The sequence below is a fragment of the Ornithodoros turicata genome, chromosome 7 (assembly GCF_037126465.1).
Source record: "Ornithodoros turicata isolate Travis chromosome 7, ASM3712646v1, whole genome shotgun sequence".
Lineage (NCBI taxonomy): Eukaryota > Metazoa > Arthropoda > Arachnida > Ixodida > Argasidae > Ornithodoros > Ornithodoros turicata.
The window spans coordinates 16,175,291-16,191,450 of record NC_088207.1 but is presented as its reverse complement, the minus strand read 5'-3'; the positions used below and the strand labels follow the sequence as shown (position 1 = coordinate 16,191,450).

General features: G+C 48.0%; 1 protein-coding gene and 1 long non-coding RNA gene across 3 annotated transcripts in view; one reads left to right on the top strand and one right to left on the bottom strand.

Moving 5' to 3' along the window:
- Positions 1-15,146, bottom strand: part of LOC135400246 (uncharacterized) — a 146,880-nt gene extending 131,734 nt beyond the window's left edge. The window contains exon 1 of the long non-coding RNA XR_010424564.1: positions 14,973-15,146. This is a non-coding gene — a long non-coding RNA (uncharacterized LOC135400246). The remainder of the gene's footprint in view (positions 1-14,972) is intronic.
- Positions 1-16,160, top strand: part of LOC135400244 (N-acetylated-alpha-linked acidic dipeptidase 2-like) — an 85,930-nt gene that overhangs the window by 34,931 nt on the left and 34,839 nt on the right. For both annotated transcript variants that reach the window (XM_064632018.1, XM_064632019.1), the window contains exons 11-14: positions 6,177-6,295; positions 8,400-8,547; positions 9,185-9,249; positions 9,300-9,388. In XM_064632018.1, the coding sequence (XP_064488088.1) occupies positions 6,177-6,295; positions 8,400-8,547; positions 9,185-9,249; positions 9,300-9,388 (421 nt within the window). The remainder of the gene's footprint in view (positions 1-6,176; positions 6,296-8,399; positions 8,548-9,184; positions 9,250-9,299; positions 9,389-16,160) is intronic.

Genomic DNA, 16,160 nt, shown 5'->3' with positions numbered 1-16,160 from the left:
AGTGACAAGAGGGAAAACATGCGACAAATGCGGAGGACAAGGACACTTTGCATGAGCGTGCAGAACAAGTGTCTCGTAAACACGCTCCAAGGAAGCATCGTCCACACAGAAAATCCAAGAGCGGCTGAAAACTCAAAATTATTGCAAAACGTGATATGTCTGGTGACAATCCACAACTATTATAATGCCTGTGTAAATAAGTTGACCACATTCCTCCAAAATGAGAAATAAAGTTTGTTTCCGAGACCAGGGTCCTGTTAGTGGCCAGAAGAGTCGGGAAGCTCAAAAAGAAACCGAAACTTCTGAAGGTTCCCCCTCCTACCTTCTGTGCCATGCGTGACGTCCCCGGTGGTCTCCTGTGGACCACCAGCCGTTCTTCGGGCTCGCGCTTTGAGACTTTGTAACTTTGTAACATGAATGACCAGTCATTTGCTTCCCCGATTTCGTTCTAAGATGTTCGCCAGCGTTAAGAGCAAAACATATGCAGAAAGCCGTACACGAGGGATACCGGTGAGGTGAAGTCCAGTATTGCTGGGTTGCTTTTTCCGTGGAGGAGCCAAAGGAAAACGATGAGAGTACAAGGATTAAAAGAAAAGGATTCATTTTTAACAATCTGTGCCACATGGGGTTGATAAATTGTACAGAAGCAGCTGAGTACAGCTGTTTCGTCCTACCTGGGAATTGTCAGTCCGGAGCACGTAAGTGACACGATCCTGGTGTCGGGTGATGTAGGGACAGCTGCGGTCAACCTGCTCTGGAGTAGCGCCCCGGTGCACCCAAGGGTGCTACCCACCACTACCCACCACAGAAAACATACGAGCACTTCTCAGTAATCTTCATCGGGATGCTCCCTGCACCACGGTAACCACCAGGATTACAGGCGAAGTTGCCCCATCATGACACGCTCTTGGTGTATCGGGAATCGTGAAAGCAAGCAACCCTGGTGTACACGTATAAAAGAGCACTTCAATAAACGAGCAAGCCAGTCTGGCTCCAGCAGTCAACTCAAACGGTGTCTGGTACATGGTGTCAGAAGTGGGGTCTGACCGTCCGTGAGAGCGAAGCAAAGGGCGCGTCGAAACGCGAGAGCCAAGTGCATCGGAATGGAACTTCTCCCTCCGCCGGAGCCGTTGATTCTACTGGAAAATGCAGCGGAAAACTGGAAGAAATTCAAGCAACGGCTCCTGCTTTACCTGCCGGCAACGGAAACAGAGTCCAGATCAAGTAAGCAAAAAGCTGCAATCTTTCTACACTTGGCGGGCCAGGAAGCCATTGACGTGTTCAACACGTTGGCGATGCGAAAAAAGAGGATTTTGACGCACTGATGAAAAAGTTTGAAGAATATTGTACACCGAAGCGGAATGAGACATATGAACGCTGTGTGTTTCGATGTCGCGTGCAAGCGGAGGGCGAACCTTTCGAAAGTTTCCTGAGGGACCTGCAGCTCAAGTCTCAAACCTGCAATTTTGACAGTGTGCATGACTCTATGATACGTGACCAGATCGTCTACGGTATTTGGATAAAAGATTCGAGAACGATTGCTGCTCGACAAGGACCTTACTCTGGATCGAGCAGTCGAATTTTGTAAGGCAGCAGAACTGTCGGCGAAGCAAAATCAGTCGTGGGAGACTCCTATGGAGAAAACAGTGGAGGTTGTCACCGGGAAACGAAACGGGAATAGGGACAAATGCAAGTTCTGTAACCGACTTCACGCGCCGCGGCAGTGCCCCGCCTATGGTGAAACATGGAGAAAATGTGGCAAGCGCAACCACTTTGCGTTGCGCTACAGATCCAGGATGAGAAGTCTGAATGTGAATCAGAAGAAGGGGCAGTCGACGACGTGAGCGCCTGCAGTTCTAAAGATGCTCAGGAATGGGTGGAAACGGCACGCGTTGGGGGTCGGTGAAGTTCAAGATTGACACTGGCTCCCAAGCCAACCTCCTGCCGCACTCTTTGTATAAGAAGACAGGAAGTGACAAAGCAATCCGGGCAGATTGTTCCGTCCTTAGGAGCTACAGTGGCGACATGATCAAGCACCTGGGAACTGTGAGGCTGACTACCTTATGTCGTGACAAGGAACAGCATCTCGACTTTTCTGTGGTAAAGAAAGGACGCTGTGCGATTCTGGGTTTCCAGAAGTGTTTCGTGGAATTGGATGTTCACACCGGCGATATACAACATGATACTGAAGGAGGGGAGTGTGCCTCTTGTACAGCCGGCTCGCAGAGTGCCATACGGATTAAAGGAACCGCTGAAGACAGAGTTAACACGCTTAGAACGAGCTGGCATAATCGCTAAGGTGGATGAGCCAACTGATTGGGTGAGTCCTCTTGTGGTTGTTCAGAAGTCAGGCGGAAAGCTCCGACTCTGCATAGATCCGCGACATATTAATCGCTGTATCAAGCGCGAACACTTTGAGATGCCGAGACGTCAAGACATTGAGGCGGACTTCACTGGTGCAAGGTACTTCTTAAGGCTCGATGCCAACAGTGGGTTCCACCGGGTCCCTTTTGACGAAGGAAGTTCGCGCATATGCACAATGGGAACTCCATTTGGACGTTATAGATTCTTAAGGTTGCCTTTTGGAATAACGTCCGCCCCTGAAGTTTTTCAGAAAATGCTTCATCAAGTCCTCGAGGGCCTCGAAGGAGCACGAGTTTATATCGATGACATTTTAGTGTGGGGCGCTACCAAACAGGAGCATGACAGGCGCCTCTGGCGAGTGCTACACGCGATAAGAGGAGCTGGCTTGACACTCAATGGAGAGAAGTGTAAATTTGGATTAGAAGAGATAACCTTCCTGGGTGACCGCCTTGACAAGGATGGCATCAGACCAGACCCACAGCTAGTGAATGGTATAACCGAGATTCCAGATCCAAACCAGATCCAGATTCCAGACAAAAAGAAAGTCCAGCGCCTGTTGGGGACAGTCAATTACTTTGGAAAATATATTCCTAATCACACAACAGAAGTACTGCGCCAGCTTGTCCAAAAGGACACGCTGTTTGAATGGACAGAAGCCCACGCACGTGAATGGAGCTGCCTGAAGGAAATTCTGACACATGCACCGGTGCTGGCTATCTACGATCCGGAAAGAGAAACGAAAGTGTCAAGTGACGCTTCGCAGTACGCCCTGGGAGCAGCACTTCTCCAGCGCTACGAGGAATCTTGGCGGCCAGTAGCCTACTCGTCGAGGGAGTTAACCGACACTGAAAGGCGATAATCGCAAATAAAGAAGGAGGCTTTGGGAATAACGTATGCTTGTGAAAGGTTCCACGATTTTATCTACGGCTACCTAGTGACCGTGGAGACTGATCATAAACCGCTTATTGACATAGCGAAAAAAAAAGCCTTGGCGATATGCCCTCCCCCCCCCCCCCCCGGGTACAGCGATTTTTTATACGACTAGCTCGTTCTAGCTGATGCACTGTCACGATCACTCTCTGCAATAATACACGAAGACACAGAAGATGTTGAGGTTCACGCGGTAAAGACTATGTAAGCTATTGTGAGCAAACCAACATTTGAAAAGATTTGTTCGGCAACAACTCAAGACAGTGTTCTGCTACGGGTTATTCAGTGCATAGAAGACAACGTGCCTGTAGAAGGCGAATTTAAGTCATGTGCTTCGGAGCTATCGGTAGTGAAAGGACTCCTGTTTAAAGGGTCTAAGGTCGTTATACAGCGTTCTCTTCGCAAGGAAATGCTGATGAAAGTGCACGCGGGCCACCTGGGGCTTCAAAAGTGTAAAGCGAGGGCCCGTCCGTTGATGTATTGGCCACGTACGGGTGCTGACATTCAAGAACTCATTGCAAGTTGTGAAACATGTAAACGGTTCGCTTATCGTCAATCAGCAGAACCTCTTCAAATGAGACCTCCGCCAGAACAACCTTGGTCGCGCATCGGAGTGGACTTATTTTTCTTTGCTGGGCAACAGTATCTTGTGGCTTATGATGCCTATTCAAACTATCCGGGGGTCGAATACCTTCCTGATACCACCTCACGGAATGTGATTGAGAAGCTTTCAAGTATGTTTCCTCGACACGGAATTCCCGTGGAGGTGCGCTCTGACAATGGCCCACAATTTAGCTGCAGCCAATTCAAGGCATTCTCTGAGCGCTACGACTTTTTACACACCACGTCGAGCCCACGTTTTCCCAGATCCAACGGGCTGGCAGAGAAAGGGGTGCAGGTCGTGAAACGACTGTTAACCAACTACCATGCAAACTAACCAGGATTTTTGGCTGGGCCTCCTCAATTACAGACAGTCACCCCTGGGAGGCGGACCATCACCGATGGAGCTCCTCATGGGCCGAAGAGGAAGATCACTGCTGCCAGATTTCAACGTCCAACGTGCAGCACCTGTGAAACAACACGCCCAGAAACAACAGGGCCAACCACTTCCTCCTTTGAACCTAGGATCAACAGTGCGCATCCGTGACGAAAAACACTAGACGACCAAGGCCAGGGTAGAAGGAACTGCGGGACCCAGGTCGTATGTGACAGTCAACGAAGATAGTCAAGACTTTCGCCGGAATCGGCAACACACGTCTTTCTGTGAATGGCTCGTTCACAGAAAGACGATTCCAAGAGGACGCAACATCTACAGCCACGAACATCCCCACAGCATCCTCCATGCCACAGCCACCGGCAGGAAGCCATCTTCAAGAACTGGAGCCCGAGACCCCGTTCGAAGATCACGCCACAAAACCCGCGACAGCGGGCAGCCCACCAAAGAGAGCGTCTTCCAGGCCATCCAGGCCACCAAATAAGCTACAGAACGACCGAAACTTCATCCAACTATCCAGTGTTACCTTTTCTTAATATTTACTTTAATGTTTGTGTTCATTTATCGGCGTGATTTTAACCATATCTGCTTACCGCCTTTCGGTTGTCTCCTCATTAAAAGAGGGAGGTTGTATTGGGAATCGTGAAGGAAAGCAACCCTGGTGTACACGTATAAAAGAGCACTTCAATAAGCGAGCCAGCCAGTCTGGCTTCAGCAGTCAACTCAAACGGTGTCTGGAACACTTGGGTCGGCACAAACAGTGTCTCAGCGAGACATCAGTGTTCCACGGTGACAGCGCCACCTGTGCAGGCCGCAGTGCAAGCCAGGAAGTACATATACAAAGGGAAAATGACTGAAGCTCTGTGGATGCACGTGCAGCGTACGTTTAAAAGTAGACCGAGCAGTTCCAGCGAGTACAGCTGTTTCGTCCTACTTGGAACTCGAAAGTGAAACGATCTTGAGTTGGCGCAAACGGCGTGTCTCTGCGAAACATCAGTGTTCCACGGTGACGGCGCCACGTATGGACGCCGCAGTGCAAGCCAGCAAGAAAGGGAAAATGGCCGAAGGCCATAACAATAATAAAGGCCATTGGCGTAAATTCCAAACATTTTACGTGATTGTAGTTACGTACTTTCTTTGAGATAATGTTCACCAGGCCATATAACTGAACTGCAAAAACGACACCTATTTTGCTCTGCTACCTTTTGTTATAAAAATTACATAACGAATAAAAAAAAAACACGATATAGATCAAGAGAGAAACTGATGTTCTGAGGCTGGAACAACATAGAAGGGACAGATACAAACAAAGCCTCAAATTGCCTAAGAAATCAACGATGAAAGATGAAAGTCACTGAAAAGGTTAGCCAGCTGTAGGGATCGAACCCACATCTTCTGGATTACCGGTAATCCAGAAGATGTGGGTTCGATCCCTACAGCTGGCTACCCTTTTCAGTGACTTTCATCTTTCAACGATATAGATTTATAAATGAAGCCAAGGCTCAAGGGTTGTGCGTAGGTTACCCATTTACCTTCTAGGAGGAGCTCCCTATGTTGGAGCAGCGTCAAGGAACTGTCCAGAACGCTGTCTGCCTTACGGTGCGTTCTCTACAGATGTGGAAAACGGGTCAGAAATCACCCCATGCCTTTGCGTGTGTGTATGCGTCTCTTCGTCTATTGGGGCTACGACAAATAAGACATTGGTCCATTATTCATATTTCAACATAGCTTCGTCCGTGCACCACACGTCAGCAGCGAGAACACTGCTTTACTGTATGACACATTTGCGGCTCGTGCACTGTGCGATGTAAATTGCTATATAGGCAAGTGGTTGAACAGATTGCAAATACAGCTCGCGGTATTAAATGGTTATCTCTCGTGAAATCAGATCGCCTTGTAATTGTGGGCCATCACCGGGACTCAGTCGGCAAGGCATCAGCGTCGGACCCCCTACTGGGCGTCAGTCAGCTCCTGGAAGTGACCCGTGTCTTCGGAACCCTACGCTTGGTAAATGACATTAAAAATTACTGATTAAGGCATATTACTGATTCCAACCTGTGGATGACTTGATACGAGCAGTTGAATTTTTGTCATAGATATGCTTGGGCTTCTTTGCTTCTATTGCGTTATTGAGGAATAGGATACTCCTTGTGACATGTAGGTACAGCGCGGTTGAGCCCAACATCATATAAACGAGAAGTCAACTTCACCCGTGAAATGAGCGGGATCACTAACCATTTTGTGGCTTTACCGGCTTCGCATGATCACTTATTTACTTTCGGGTCACTTTCTTGCGCTGAGCGGAAGATCCGCTATGCATGGGGGCGCCCTTCAGTGAGGTGACACATACACATTGTCATTGTATGCCAGTCCCCAAAGTTTCTGGCTCTGTGGCGTACACTGAGGTAGACTGAAGAGTGCTGCAGTGCGGGCCACTGTTCCCACAGACTCAGTGTACATACAGTCTGTTCATTTTTATCCGTTATATTACTTATAAAAAAAGCTATGAAGGCTACATGGATGCTGCTTGTGTAGTTCATTTCTACGGCAAGGCGGGCATCCTTAAAAAGAAAGTATGTAATTACAAGATGAATAATTACCTAACGTTCATTAATTTACTCCGTAATCGGGAAATTTCGGGCCAAAACGAGATAGAAGAACAGGAGAAAATGCTCGTTGTAAATCAGTCTATCTTTTGAAAATCCTGAAACGTGCGCGTGCCGTGAAATTTCTATTGCCGAAATTTGCTAGGCAAGTCAGACGCAATCAAAACAGCGCGCGTCAGGAGCACATCACCTTCGACGATTTTTCTGAGCAGCAAAGTGATTTACCCGACCAGCACATCAGAACGTGCTCCAATCATACCCACCGCGCCAATGCATTTGACCCTGTGACGTGTGTGAGCGCTCTCCTCCCTGCTTCCAATCGATGCGGTTTCGGTTTCGACGCAATTGCGTATCACATTCGGCAATCGATGTTTCAACACACGTGCGTATTCAAGGATTACCTAAGGATGGAATGGCTTCTTTCAACGAGGATTTTCCCCGATTGTGCTCTTCGTTTTGCCCATAATCCTCCATAATTTGACACTTTATTATATCTAGGGAATTAGTCATCTTGTAGTTATATAATCTCTTCAAGAGAACGTCCTCCTGGAGGGGGCGCATAACTCATCTAAAAGAGCGACACCTATGCTACTCTCATAAATTTTCTTAATAAAAAATCTAGAGGATGAAAATGAACACCCGGTATGTCAATACAAGCGTGACTTTTGCTCCTAATTTAGAAAATTAAAAATAGTTTCGCTAGGCATTGTGACATACACCCTGTTTTGTCTCGCAAGGTTTAGCAGCTGTTCGTGCTAGCTTACTACTTTCTTCGCCATAGTCACTTCCATTGCCAACCGCCTTTCGGTGCAAAGCCACAAATTATGATTACGTTTAGTAATCGCCTCCGCTATGATAGCACGCCAGTGTCAGGATGATTTGTTGTGACCTTGAATTCTGACTTCAGACGAAATACGTTATGTGTGTGAGAAATTGTTTCACGTCGGCCGAGATGGCGGCCTCAGAAAATACCCCTGCAGATAGGCCAGGTGTGCGGATGGACACCGTTCCCAGACCAGTAGCTGACAAGCGCCCATCCCGTTTGGGGAAACTGAGGTCTCCCAAATGCTGCGTCCCTGGGACAGTGGGGTCGGGGTGGGGGGAAGGTGTGTTCCTTTTACGGGGCTTACACCAAGTTTGACGGAAGTTTCCCGTTATTTCCAAGGACGACTTCAAAAAAGTTTTGGTCAGTCGAAACTGCGCTGGGCTAAGTACGGCATGAAACGGTCGTGCAAGCGAGCTGTTTTAAACTGAACGTTGACAGCCATTGCACGGGATAAGTACGCTGATTCGGAAAGGAGGAGCTTTAGCTGAAAGTTTCCTGTTTGTATCTTGATCGGCCCTAGTATATGTAACACGAAAGTTTAAAAGAAGCTCTCTCAAGAAGAGCTTATCGTGAAACTAGCAACGTGTCAGCTGCTGGTAGTTCGTTGCTCACAAAATCTGACTCTCTTCACTGACTTCATATGTTTTCAAAACTATCGTCCAAAAATGTTTTTTTGCAGAAAGGGTGGCGACCACTACGCACAATGATGTTTTCACTTTGGGATGGTGAAGAACAAGGCCTGCTCGGTTCCACGGAATGGGTCGAGGACCATATGGCTACCCTAAGGTCACGTGCTGTCCTCTACATCGGCGCGGATGTGCTCTCCGGTATGGCTTCTGTGCAATTTGTGGAAGCAATCGTACAGGCGCCAAATTTTGTGACTTCATAATCTCACAAGTTATGCATTTGCAATCCGCATGTGTCTCGCTGTAACATTGCTTCTCTTTGTGATGTCCAACTATCATGAAAGTAATTTCTTGTTTAGAGAAGCATGACGTCATTTAGTACGCAGTCTGCACTAACACTGGCAACATTGCTTCCTTATGATCGATTTCCCCCTCCTCTCCGCAGCTGTTGGCAGACTTCCAACGTTTCAGATACGAAACTATGTAGTGTTGCGGCTTCTTGCGAAAATTCCTGGAAGAGCGTGAAGACTTTAAGCGACATTGATTTATATTACTAAATAAAATAGCATCAAACAATTTTTCATCAGTATAGAGGCACTTTAATTCAGCAGAGCTCCGCTTGATTTCATGTCAGTTCACTGCCTCTCACTAGCTCTCGCAATATGTCAACACGGTTGAGTTGATTGAGTTGACTCGGTTGGACTCATTCATGTGCTCTTGCCATTGAACGGCAATGCAATAATGCGTGCACGCTAGGGTAGAGCAACTTGCTGGAACTGCGTAAAAGAAAATCTGGGATGAATAGATAACTGCTCTGCATTTCATGTTTCTCTGGCAGGAGACCAGTTCCGCCCTAGGTCCTCCGCGGCTGTATCGGCGTCCATTCGCCGTTCAGCTTCAATTGTAAGTAAAGTAATGTCAAATGCTTGCATATATGAACCGTGCGTTTGCAGATTCCACATTACAAAGACAAGGATCACACTCTGTTGACCGCATGGACCGCTGATCCGAAGGTGAAGAAGAACAGGAACTCTATGCCCCTGTACGTATACGGCACGTCTAGAAGACCTGTGAGACGCTCCGCCGAACAAATTAAACCGTATAGTCCCCTACACTGTAAACTGAAAAACACCCTTATGGGTGTAAATGGCTTGTCCTATAATTGACTCCTCTTTTTACACCGTATGGTCTGCAACACCCTTTTTAGAGGGTGTATCCCGTGTAAAACGCCCTTTGAAAGGGTGCTTTTCCTTGAAAATGCCGTCTTTTGCACCCTTTATACACCTTTTTAGGAGGGTGTTTAACGATCTTACACCCTCCTAAAAGGGTGTTTAAAGGGTGCAAAAGAGGGCATTTTCAAAGAAAAGTGCCGTTTCCAGGGGTGATTTACACCGAATACACCCTCTAAAAAGGGTGTTCCAGACCATGTACGGTGCAAAAAGAGGTGTCAGTTATAGGACAAGCTATTTACACCCATAAGGGTGTTTTCCAGTTTACAGTGTACATCTAGCATATGTCACTACTCATAAGGCTTGAATAGCAAGCGTTGTACAGGATGACGACGTCTTTTAGTGATCAGGAGGGAAAACAAAAAAGCTGGGCATGCTCTGCATCCTTTATAACTAGAGCCTGAAGTTTTCGGGAAATATTTTCTTCTAAATTCGGGGGGTAAAAATTGGGTAAATAAACATGTGCACTAAATTCATGCGAATTCGGGAGGAAAAACTTCCAGTATGCTAAATTCGGGGAGAAATCGGGCTCAGTTACTCAAACTAACTGTAGTGGTTTGGTACAAATCGTGATGTAACCGCATTTGCTGCCAAACGTGTAAGTTAGTGCATCCCTACAGACATCCCAGTGAGGGGAATTTGCCGGGTAAAAATCGGGTTTCGCCCTAAAGAGTGAGCCTTCAATTCGGGGTGCAAATTCGAGGATGAATCGGGTAAAACCCTAAAACTTCAGGCTCTATTTATGACCCCATACAAAAATAAAGGTAACTGGGGAACAAAGCGAATGAGATACTGCATCGCAAAAACGCTTACGGTGATGCACCCTGACGTGCAGACAACGACATCTGCATGGCGCGTCTACATCCTCGTGGCGTCATCACCTCGAAATCCCGATCTTTTGATCTCACTTACTGACTGGGGGGGATATGATTATGAGCACATGTATGTATTGGCACTAGATCTATATTGGGCATAGGGCAATCTCAAAAACTGGAATGTTCATTGCAAAGAAAACATGGTGGGTGTAGGGAAATCCCTGATATCGTCTGTGCCCAATTCTCTTTATGATAAAGGGGAGCATGATCCACAGAAAAAGGATACCGTACAGGCGATGGACGCATTCCAAGCAGACCTAAGAAATGGCCGAAGTGTTCTCATGTAGAGTGGGGTCACTAAACTAGTGGCCATTATTCACCTTGGGTGACTCCAGTGTCGAGGTGCAAACACGGAAGTCTACGCAAACACGGGGTTCACCCATGTTGCATGGATGCGGATTGTTAGCAGAAAGATACCTGTACGGTGGACTTGGGTCAAGCGAGCTCCTTCCCTGTCCGGACTTTCATGCATAATGTAAAACCCCGAGACTAGGGAACACGAATGGGACAGACACAACACGTGTTTGAGCAACAACAGCTGTGTTTCAGACTTCGTGTTGTGTCTGTCCCTTCGTGCTCCCTAGTCTCCGGGTTTTACATTATGCATCATTTTCACCAGCTCGCTTGCTTCCTAGCCATCTCTTCATTGTCGGACTTTCATGATACGAGGTATTCTAGACACAACATGAAACGAAGCCCTTCGAGCAGCCTTCAGGGCATGGTTTTTCCTGCCGATGTCTGAGTTACTGGGACCCCGAAGCGAAGCTTCTCAGATAAATCTTTTTTATTTTTTGAATAAATCGGAAAACCAGGAGCCCTATACGCACAACGTGCCTCAAACCACGACTTACTAGATTATAACGACCACGTCATAGGAACCCCTTCCCAGCGCCGCATTTGGAAGCTAGCGGCGGCGCTACTCATCGGCAGGGTTATTGCTTTCTCAATTTCTGCAGTGCTTTGTACTTCAGCTTACCTTAGTATTTTTGTACAGGAGGTGAATGTCCACGGGCAATGCTTGTTTCTAAAGTTGATTATCATCATCATTCTACGTGTCTCCATGGGAGCTGTTTCTGTCGTCTGCAACGGTAGTAGTACGTCCGCTTCTGAGCGTTCGGAATTCAAATATCCATTGTCCAATCACGATGTAGATCTCGCGGACCGATGAGTAGCGGATCGTGCTGACGGGCTCCTCAAGGAGTCACCAGCTCCGGTGGCGCAGCGGTAACGCGTGCGCTTGGAGACTGGGAGGTCCGCGGTTCGAATCCGCGGGCCGGCTGTGCCGTCTGGGGTTTTTCCTGGGTTTCCCTCAGATGTGTAATAGGCGTATGCCGGCACAGTTCCCCTGAAGTCGGCCCATGGACGCAGCTATCCTCCCCCCGAGCGGATTCCGCTCGGTCTTCTACTTCACCCTTTCCTCTCCTCCTCTCCACCGCCTTTCCCTTCCCGAGAAACATGCCGCCTAATCAGGCAGGCAGACCTCTCGGGTTCCTCCCAACGACACTCCTCCTCCTCCCTCGGCTCCTCGGCTCCCTCGGCTCCTCCCTCGGCTCCTCAAGGGGTTGCCGTGTATGACATGGTCGCTGTAATCTAGTAGGTCATGCCTCAAACGCGTCAATAGACTACTTCCGAAAAAGCTAGAGTGCTTAGCGCCGCTTTGTTGTCGTGTTGTCGGAAAGAAGGTCTCCAAACTGTCTCCTCTCGCGGCCCATTGTCCACAACGTGTCAAGGTCAGCAAAAACGAAACATGAATGGCCATTTTCCTTTCCCCCGTGACAGTAAGCGCCCACGATGCAACGCGTGCGCACTAGGAGCTCCTGAAATCGTCTATTCAGTGCTTGAATGTGCCGGTATCCCTTCGAACTGAAACTGGGCAAACAATCCGGGACAAATCGCCACAACGGGCTTCTAGCACCTTGTGTCAGGATTTCCAGCGAATAGTGCTCCTCGTCCGCAGTCATGTGGCACGCGCAGCATGTTCCCGGAAATCCACCGGGGTTGTCTCACCTTCCAGACTATTATGATTGATTGATTGATGAGTTGATCGTAACCATAATATCGCCACAACGTGAGAAGACAGGTGAACTGGTAGAATATCGTTTCTGTTTAGTTCTGTTCAACTTTGTTAATTTATAATGAGCAATTTTAAGGGCGGCATCCGAGGCGCTCAGGGGCTACACTGGCCCAACATCGGTAATATAGAGCATGACACAATGCTTCCCTGACAGCGTGACTTAAATACACTGCCCAGTACAGCAGATCGTGCTGCATCTAGTCTTAGTGGCGAGAGCCACACTAGGGGCACCACTGTGCCACCTCGTGGTGGGGTTCCTCGTTCCGGTTTCGTTTCTGTTACTTACAGTAAAAACTGTAATATTGGAATGAGAACGCAACTTACTTGGAACACATGTGTCGCTTTCCTCATGCATTACCAAGAAATATCAATGCTGCGCAACCTCTCGCACGTGCAATGCCCTGATACACAATGCAATGTGGGGATGGTGCCCGCGAACAACCCCACGACACGGTCCGTTCAATGAGCACCAGGGGGCGACCCCCAAACTTCTCGGTCAGAGCCATTTATAGGGAGAGTTTGGCCATTCTCTGATCTTTTGCCGCCTCGTGGGTGGAGCCTATTTTGACGTCAGAGTCGTCGTTGCGCCGCCCAAAAAGACTGAATCCAAGCAGAATCCGCCTATCAGCCATCTGATGCGCGCCATATTGATGCTGTCCATCAGCTTTGTTGTTGCAATGAATGCAATCTACAGGAATAACCGGCTTATGACCCACAGCCGCCTCCGATAAGAGGGGTTTTGTTGCCAAACTGAAAGAGTTCAAGGACGAAGGGCTTTCCAAGGACAATGTACGCACGTGTCTTCCCTCCTTGCACCGTAAACAACGATCAGCATCAATATGGCGTCGGCGACCGGCTGACAACGGGACAACAATAGAGCACGGCGAGGGAGGTAGCTTAGCCGTGACGTCGCATGACGCGCTTCAAGTTAGGCTCCTCCTAATGGCCAAACTCTCCCTATAAACGGCTCTGTTCTCGGTGCCAATAGATGCTCTGGCAGCATGCAACACGGGATACGGACCAACACGGGGTGATAACGGGATTCTGTTGTGGTTTCACGTTTCGACGGTGGAAACAATGCACATATCTCTCCTCAGCGGCGCCTTCATTTTGTAGCGCAACTGGCAGTCATTATGCCGTTATTATTATTGGCAAATTGTGTCTGAAGTAACAGTTTGTACGTATTATCACGACTCGCTCGCTGCTGTCCTCTACACTCTAAGAAAAAAATGAGTACTTTTACTCCTTTTGGGGAGAAATTGCATTGCCACAAAAAATAGTCCCTTTCGGGAGTAAATGCACGGTAGTAAATGAATGTAAGAGAGTGAAGACCGCATTTCACGTGCTGTCGTAAGAGTCCCAGGTACATAATTGATGCGCATGCATGAAAATACTTTGAAGCAAACCGTCAACCGTGATATATCGAGTGATATAAAATCTTGCGCCATACTAGGGCACAATTTGCGAAGAAAGATGCGCTAACTGTTTCTTACTCTTGTGTGGCTGGAAAATTGCTACGTTGTCTGAGTTATACAGCCATATGCCCTTCAAATTGACCGAGGGCACATATTTACGGTGACTGTTGCATTCAGGAGACCATTCGCGAAGTTTAGTGACAATTTGCAGTCCTGGGGAGTAAATGTCAGGACTAAATGTTGGGTTTGGGGACTAAAATGGGGAGTAATTGCAGACTAGGGGAGTAGAAGCTGCAATTACTCCCCGTTTTACTCCTTTTTTTCTTAGAGTGTAGCGCTTCACATATTTATTTGCACCGCACGTGACCGAATATGTTCCCTACCGATGGGCCGTAGCTGATTTTGTCTTCAAATCGCAAAAGTAAAAAAAAAAAAATGGAACACTGATCAGTAACAATTGCTATTCGTGCCAACGTAAGACCACAATAGACGAAGTCGGCGTACAGTTGCGCAGGTAACGTGTTTGCTCGGAGCTCAACGTCTTAATATTTGGGCCAGCGCGATGCAAAGCATACGTACACCATCAGGCACATGGTACACCATCAGGCATACGAGCATCAGATTCAGTTCTTTATTTCTCATACACATTCTACGAAGCCGAACTTTCAGTACCGCAATTGCAAAGGAAAATCTTGAGGCTGATTTAGCACAATAGACCTTCTGAAAAAAGCCAGCGCCACCTGTGGCGCCCGAGGTATCATGGGAAGTTGGAGCGCCAGTTTCCTGTTTGCTGCTGCCTGCGCATGCGCAGACGCTATGCAGATTACAGACGTTCTGGTTGCATCTCTTTGTGAAAGTGATCGTTCGACTGCGTTTTGTTCTAGAGTTTGCCGGTTGTGAGACGGACGCGTAAGGGGTAGCGAGTGTTCTAAAGAGCAAGCCTGCGCTCTTTGTATGGCTTAAACACTCCAAGAAGGTCAACAGTACGCGACATTCATTGCTCACAACGTAAAAGCATCGCTAAATATCCCACCTGGTCTCTGAGGAAAAAGCAGACGACAGAGCACGGTCTCTCAAACATCCCAAGACGCCTTGCGCCGCTCACTTGGGGCGCGGGCGCTTTTCTCGAAAGGTGTATTACACCATTGGGAAAGTACACACGGCCGCGCTATCAGTATTTCCAGCTGGAAACCTCGCGCCAGGAAGTCTGACCATTAAAGCTCAGCTCCGCCGATTTTCGACTGCGACAGAATGGAGCCATGCTTGGGCTGTGCGTTCGTTTCCGCACAGAGAGCATACATGTGAAAAATTTTCACCCATTTGTTTGTAGTTTTTAAGAAAACAATTTTTTAAATTTTCCTGGCACGGCGGTCCTGTGGTCGGCAAACCCTGATCAATCCCGGCTTCGTCCTGGCTTAGCCGCGCTCGTGGCTTGGCTAACGCCAAATCGTCGATGCGATGGCGGAGATCTATGGGCGAAGGTGAATGCTTTGGGTGTGTTCCGTGATAATTGCTGTCGTTAATAGCCTCAAAGATAGTTTTGCCGGTCTTCTTTAACAAGCCTTACAGGGATGGCCTCGTTGTGCAACGACGGCCGTCGTGAGCGGACATTCTGTGCCCGCACTGTGCTTCATGCTACCAACACGACCTAACACCTAACGTGTGACGTACACTTCTCAATAGCTTTGGCAGCGCACTATGCGCGGACTTGCTGCGCGTGCAGAAAGCACCACCAAAGCTATTGAGAACGAGAACGTGCTCGAAGACTAAGTACTCCTTATAAGAAACATGATAAAACGGTGCGGTGGTCCCCGATAGCTCGTGACAGATATTTCAGCACGATACAGCGGCCATGACGGAGTGTAAACACAAACTGGTTGCCAGGCAGAGCTGGCTAGGTGTGGCTATCCAATCCGCGCAGTTCCAAGTATGACGTCACAAGTGGAACCGCCGCCCCGTAGTTTTTCTCAAATTTCTCACGAAGGAGTATGGAAATTTGGAAAGCAATGTGCGTTTATGAATGAAGTTGGGACCACGGTTCTGAATATCGCAACGTCTTCATACTTTCGGAACAGCAGCGGAGCTGCACTTTCAGGTATACAGTCTCAAAAGGTACTGCTCGCTAAAGATATTCGAGTTCCATCCTCCATATGGACAATGAAAATCGTGGAGAAGGTAGCGTTGTCTCAGCGTAGCCTTGGCAATGTGCCATGTGAGACAA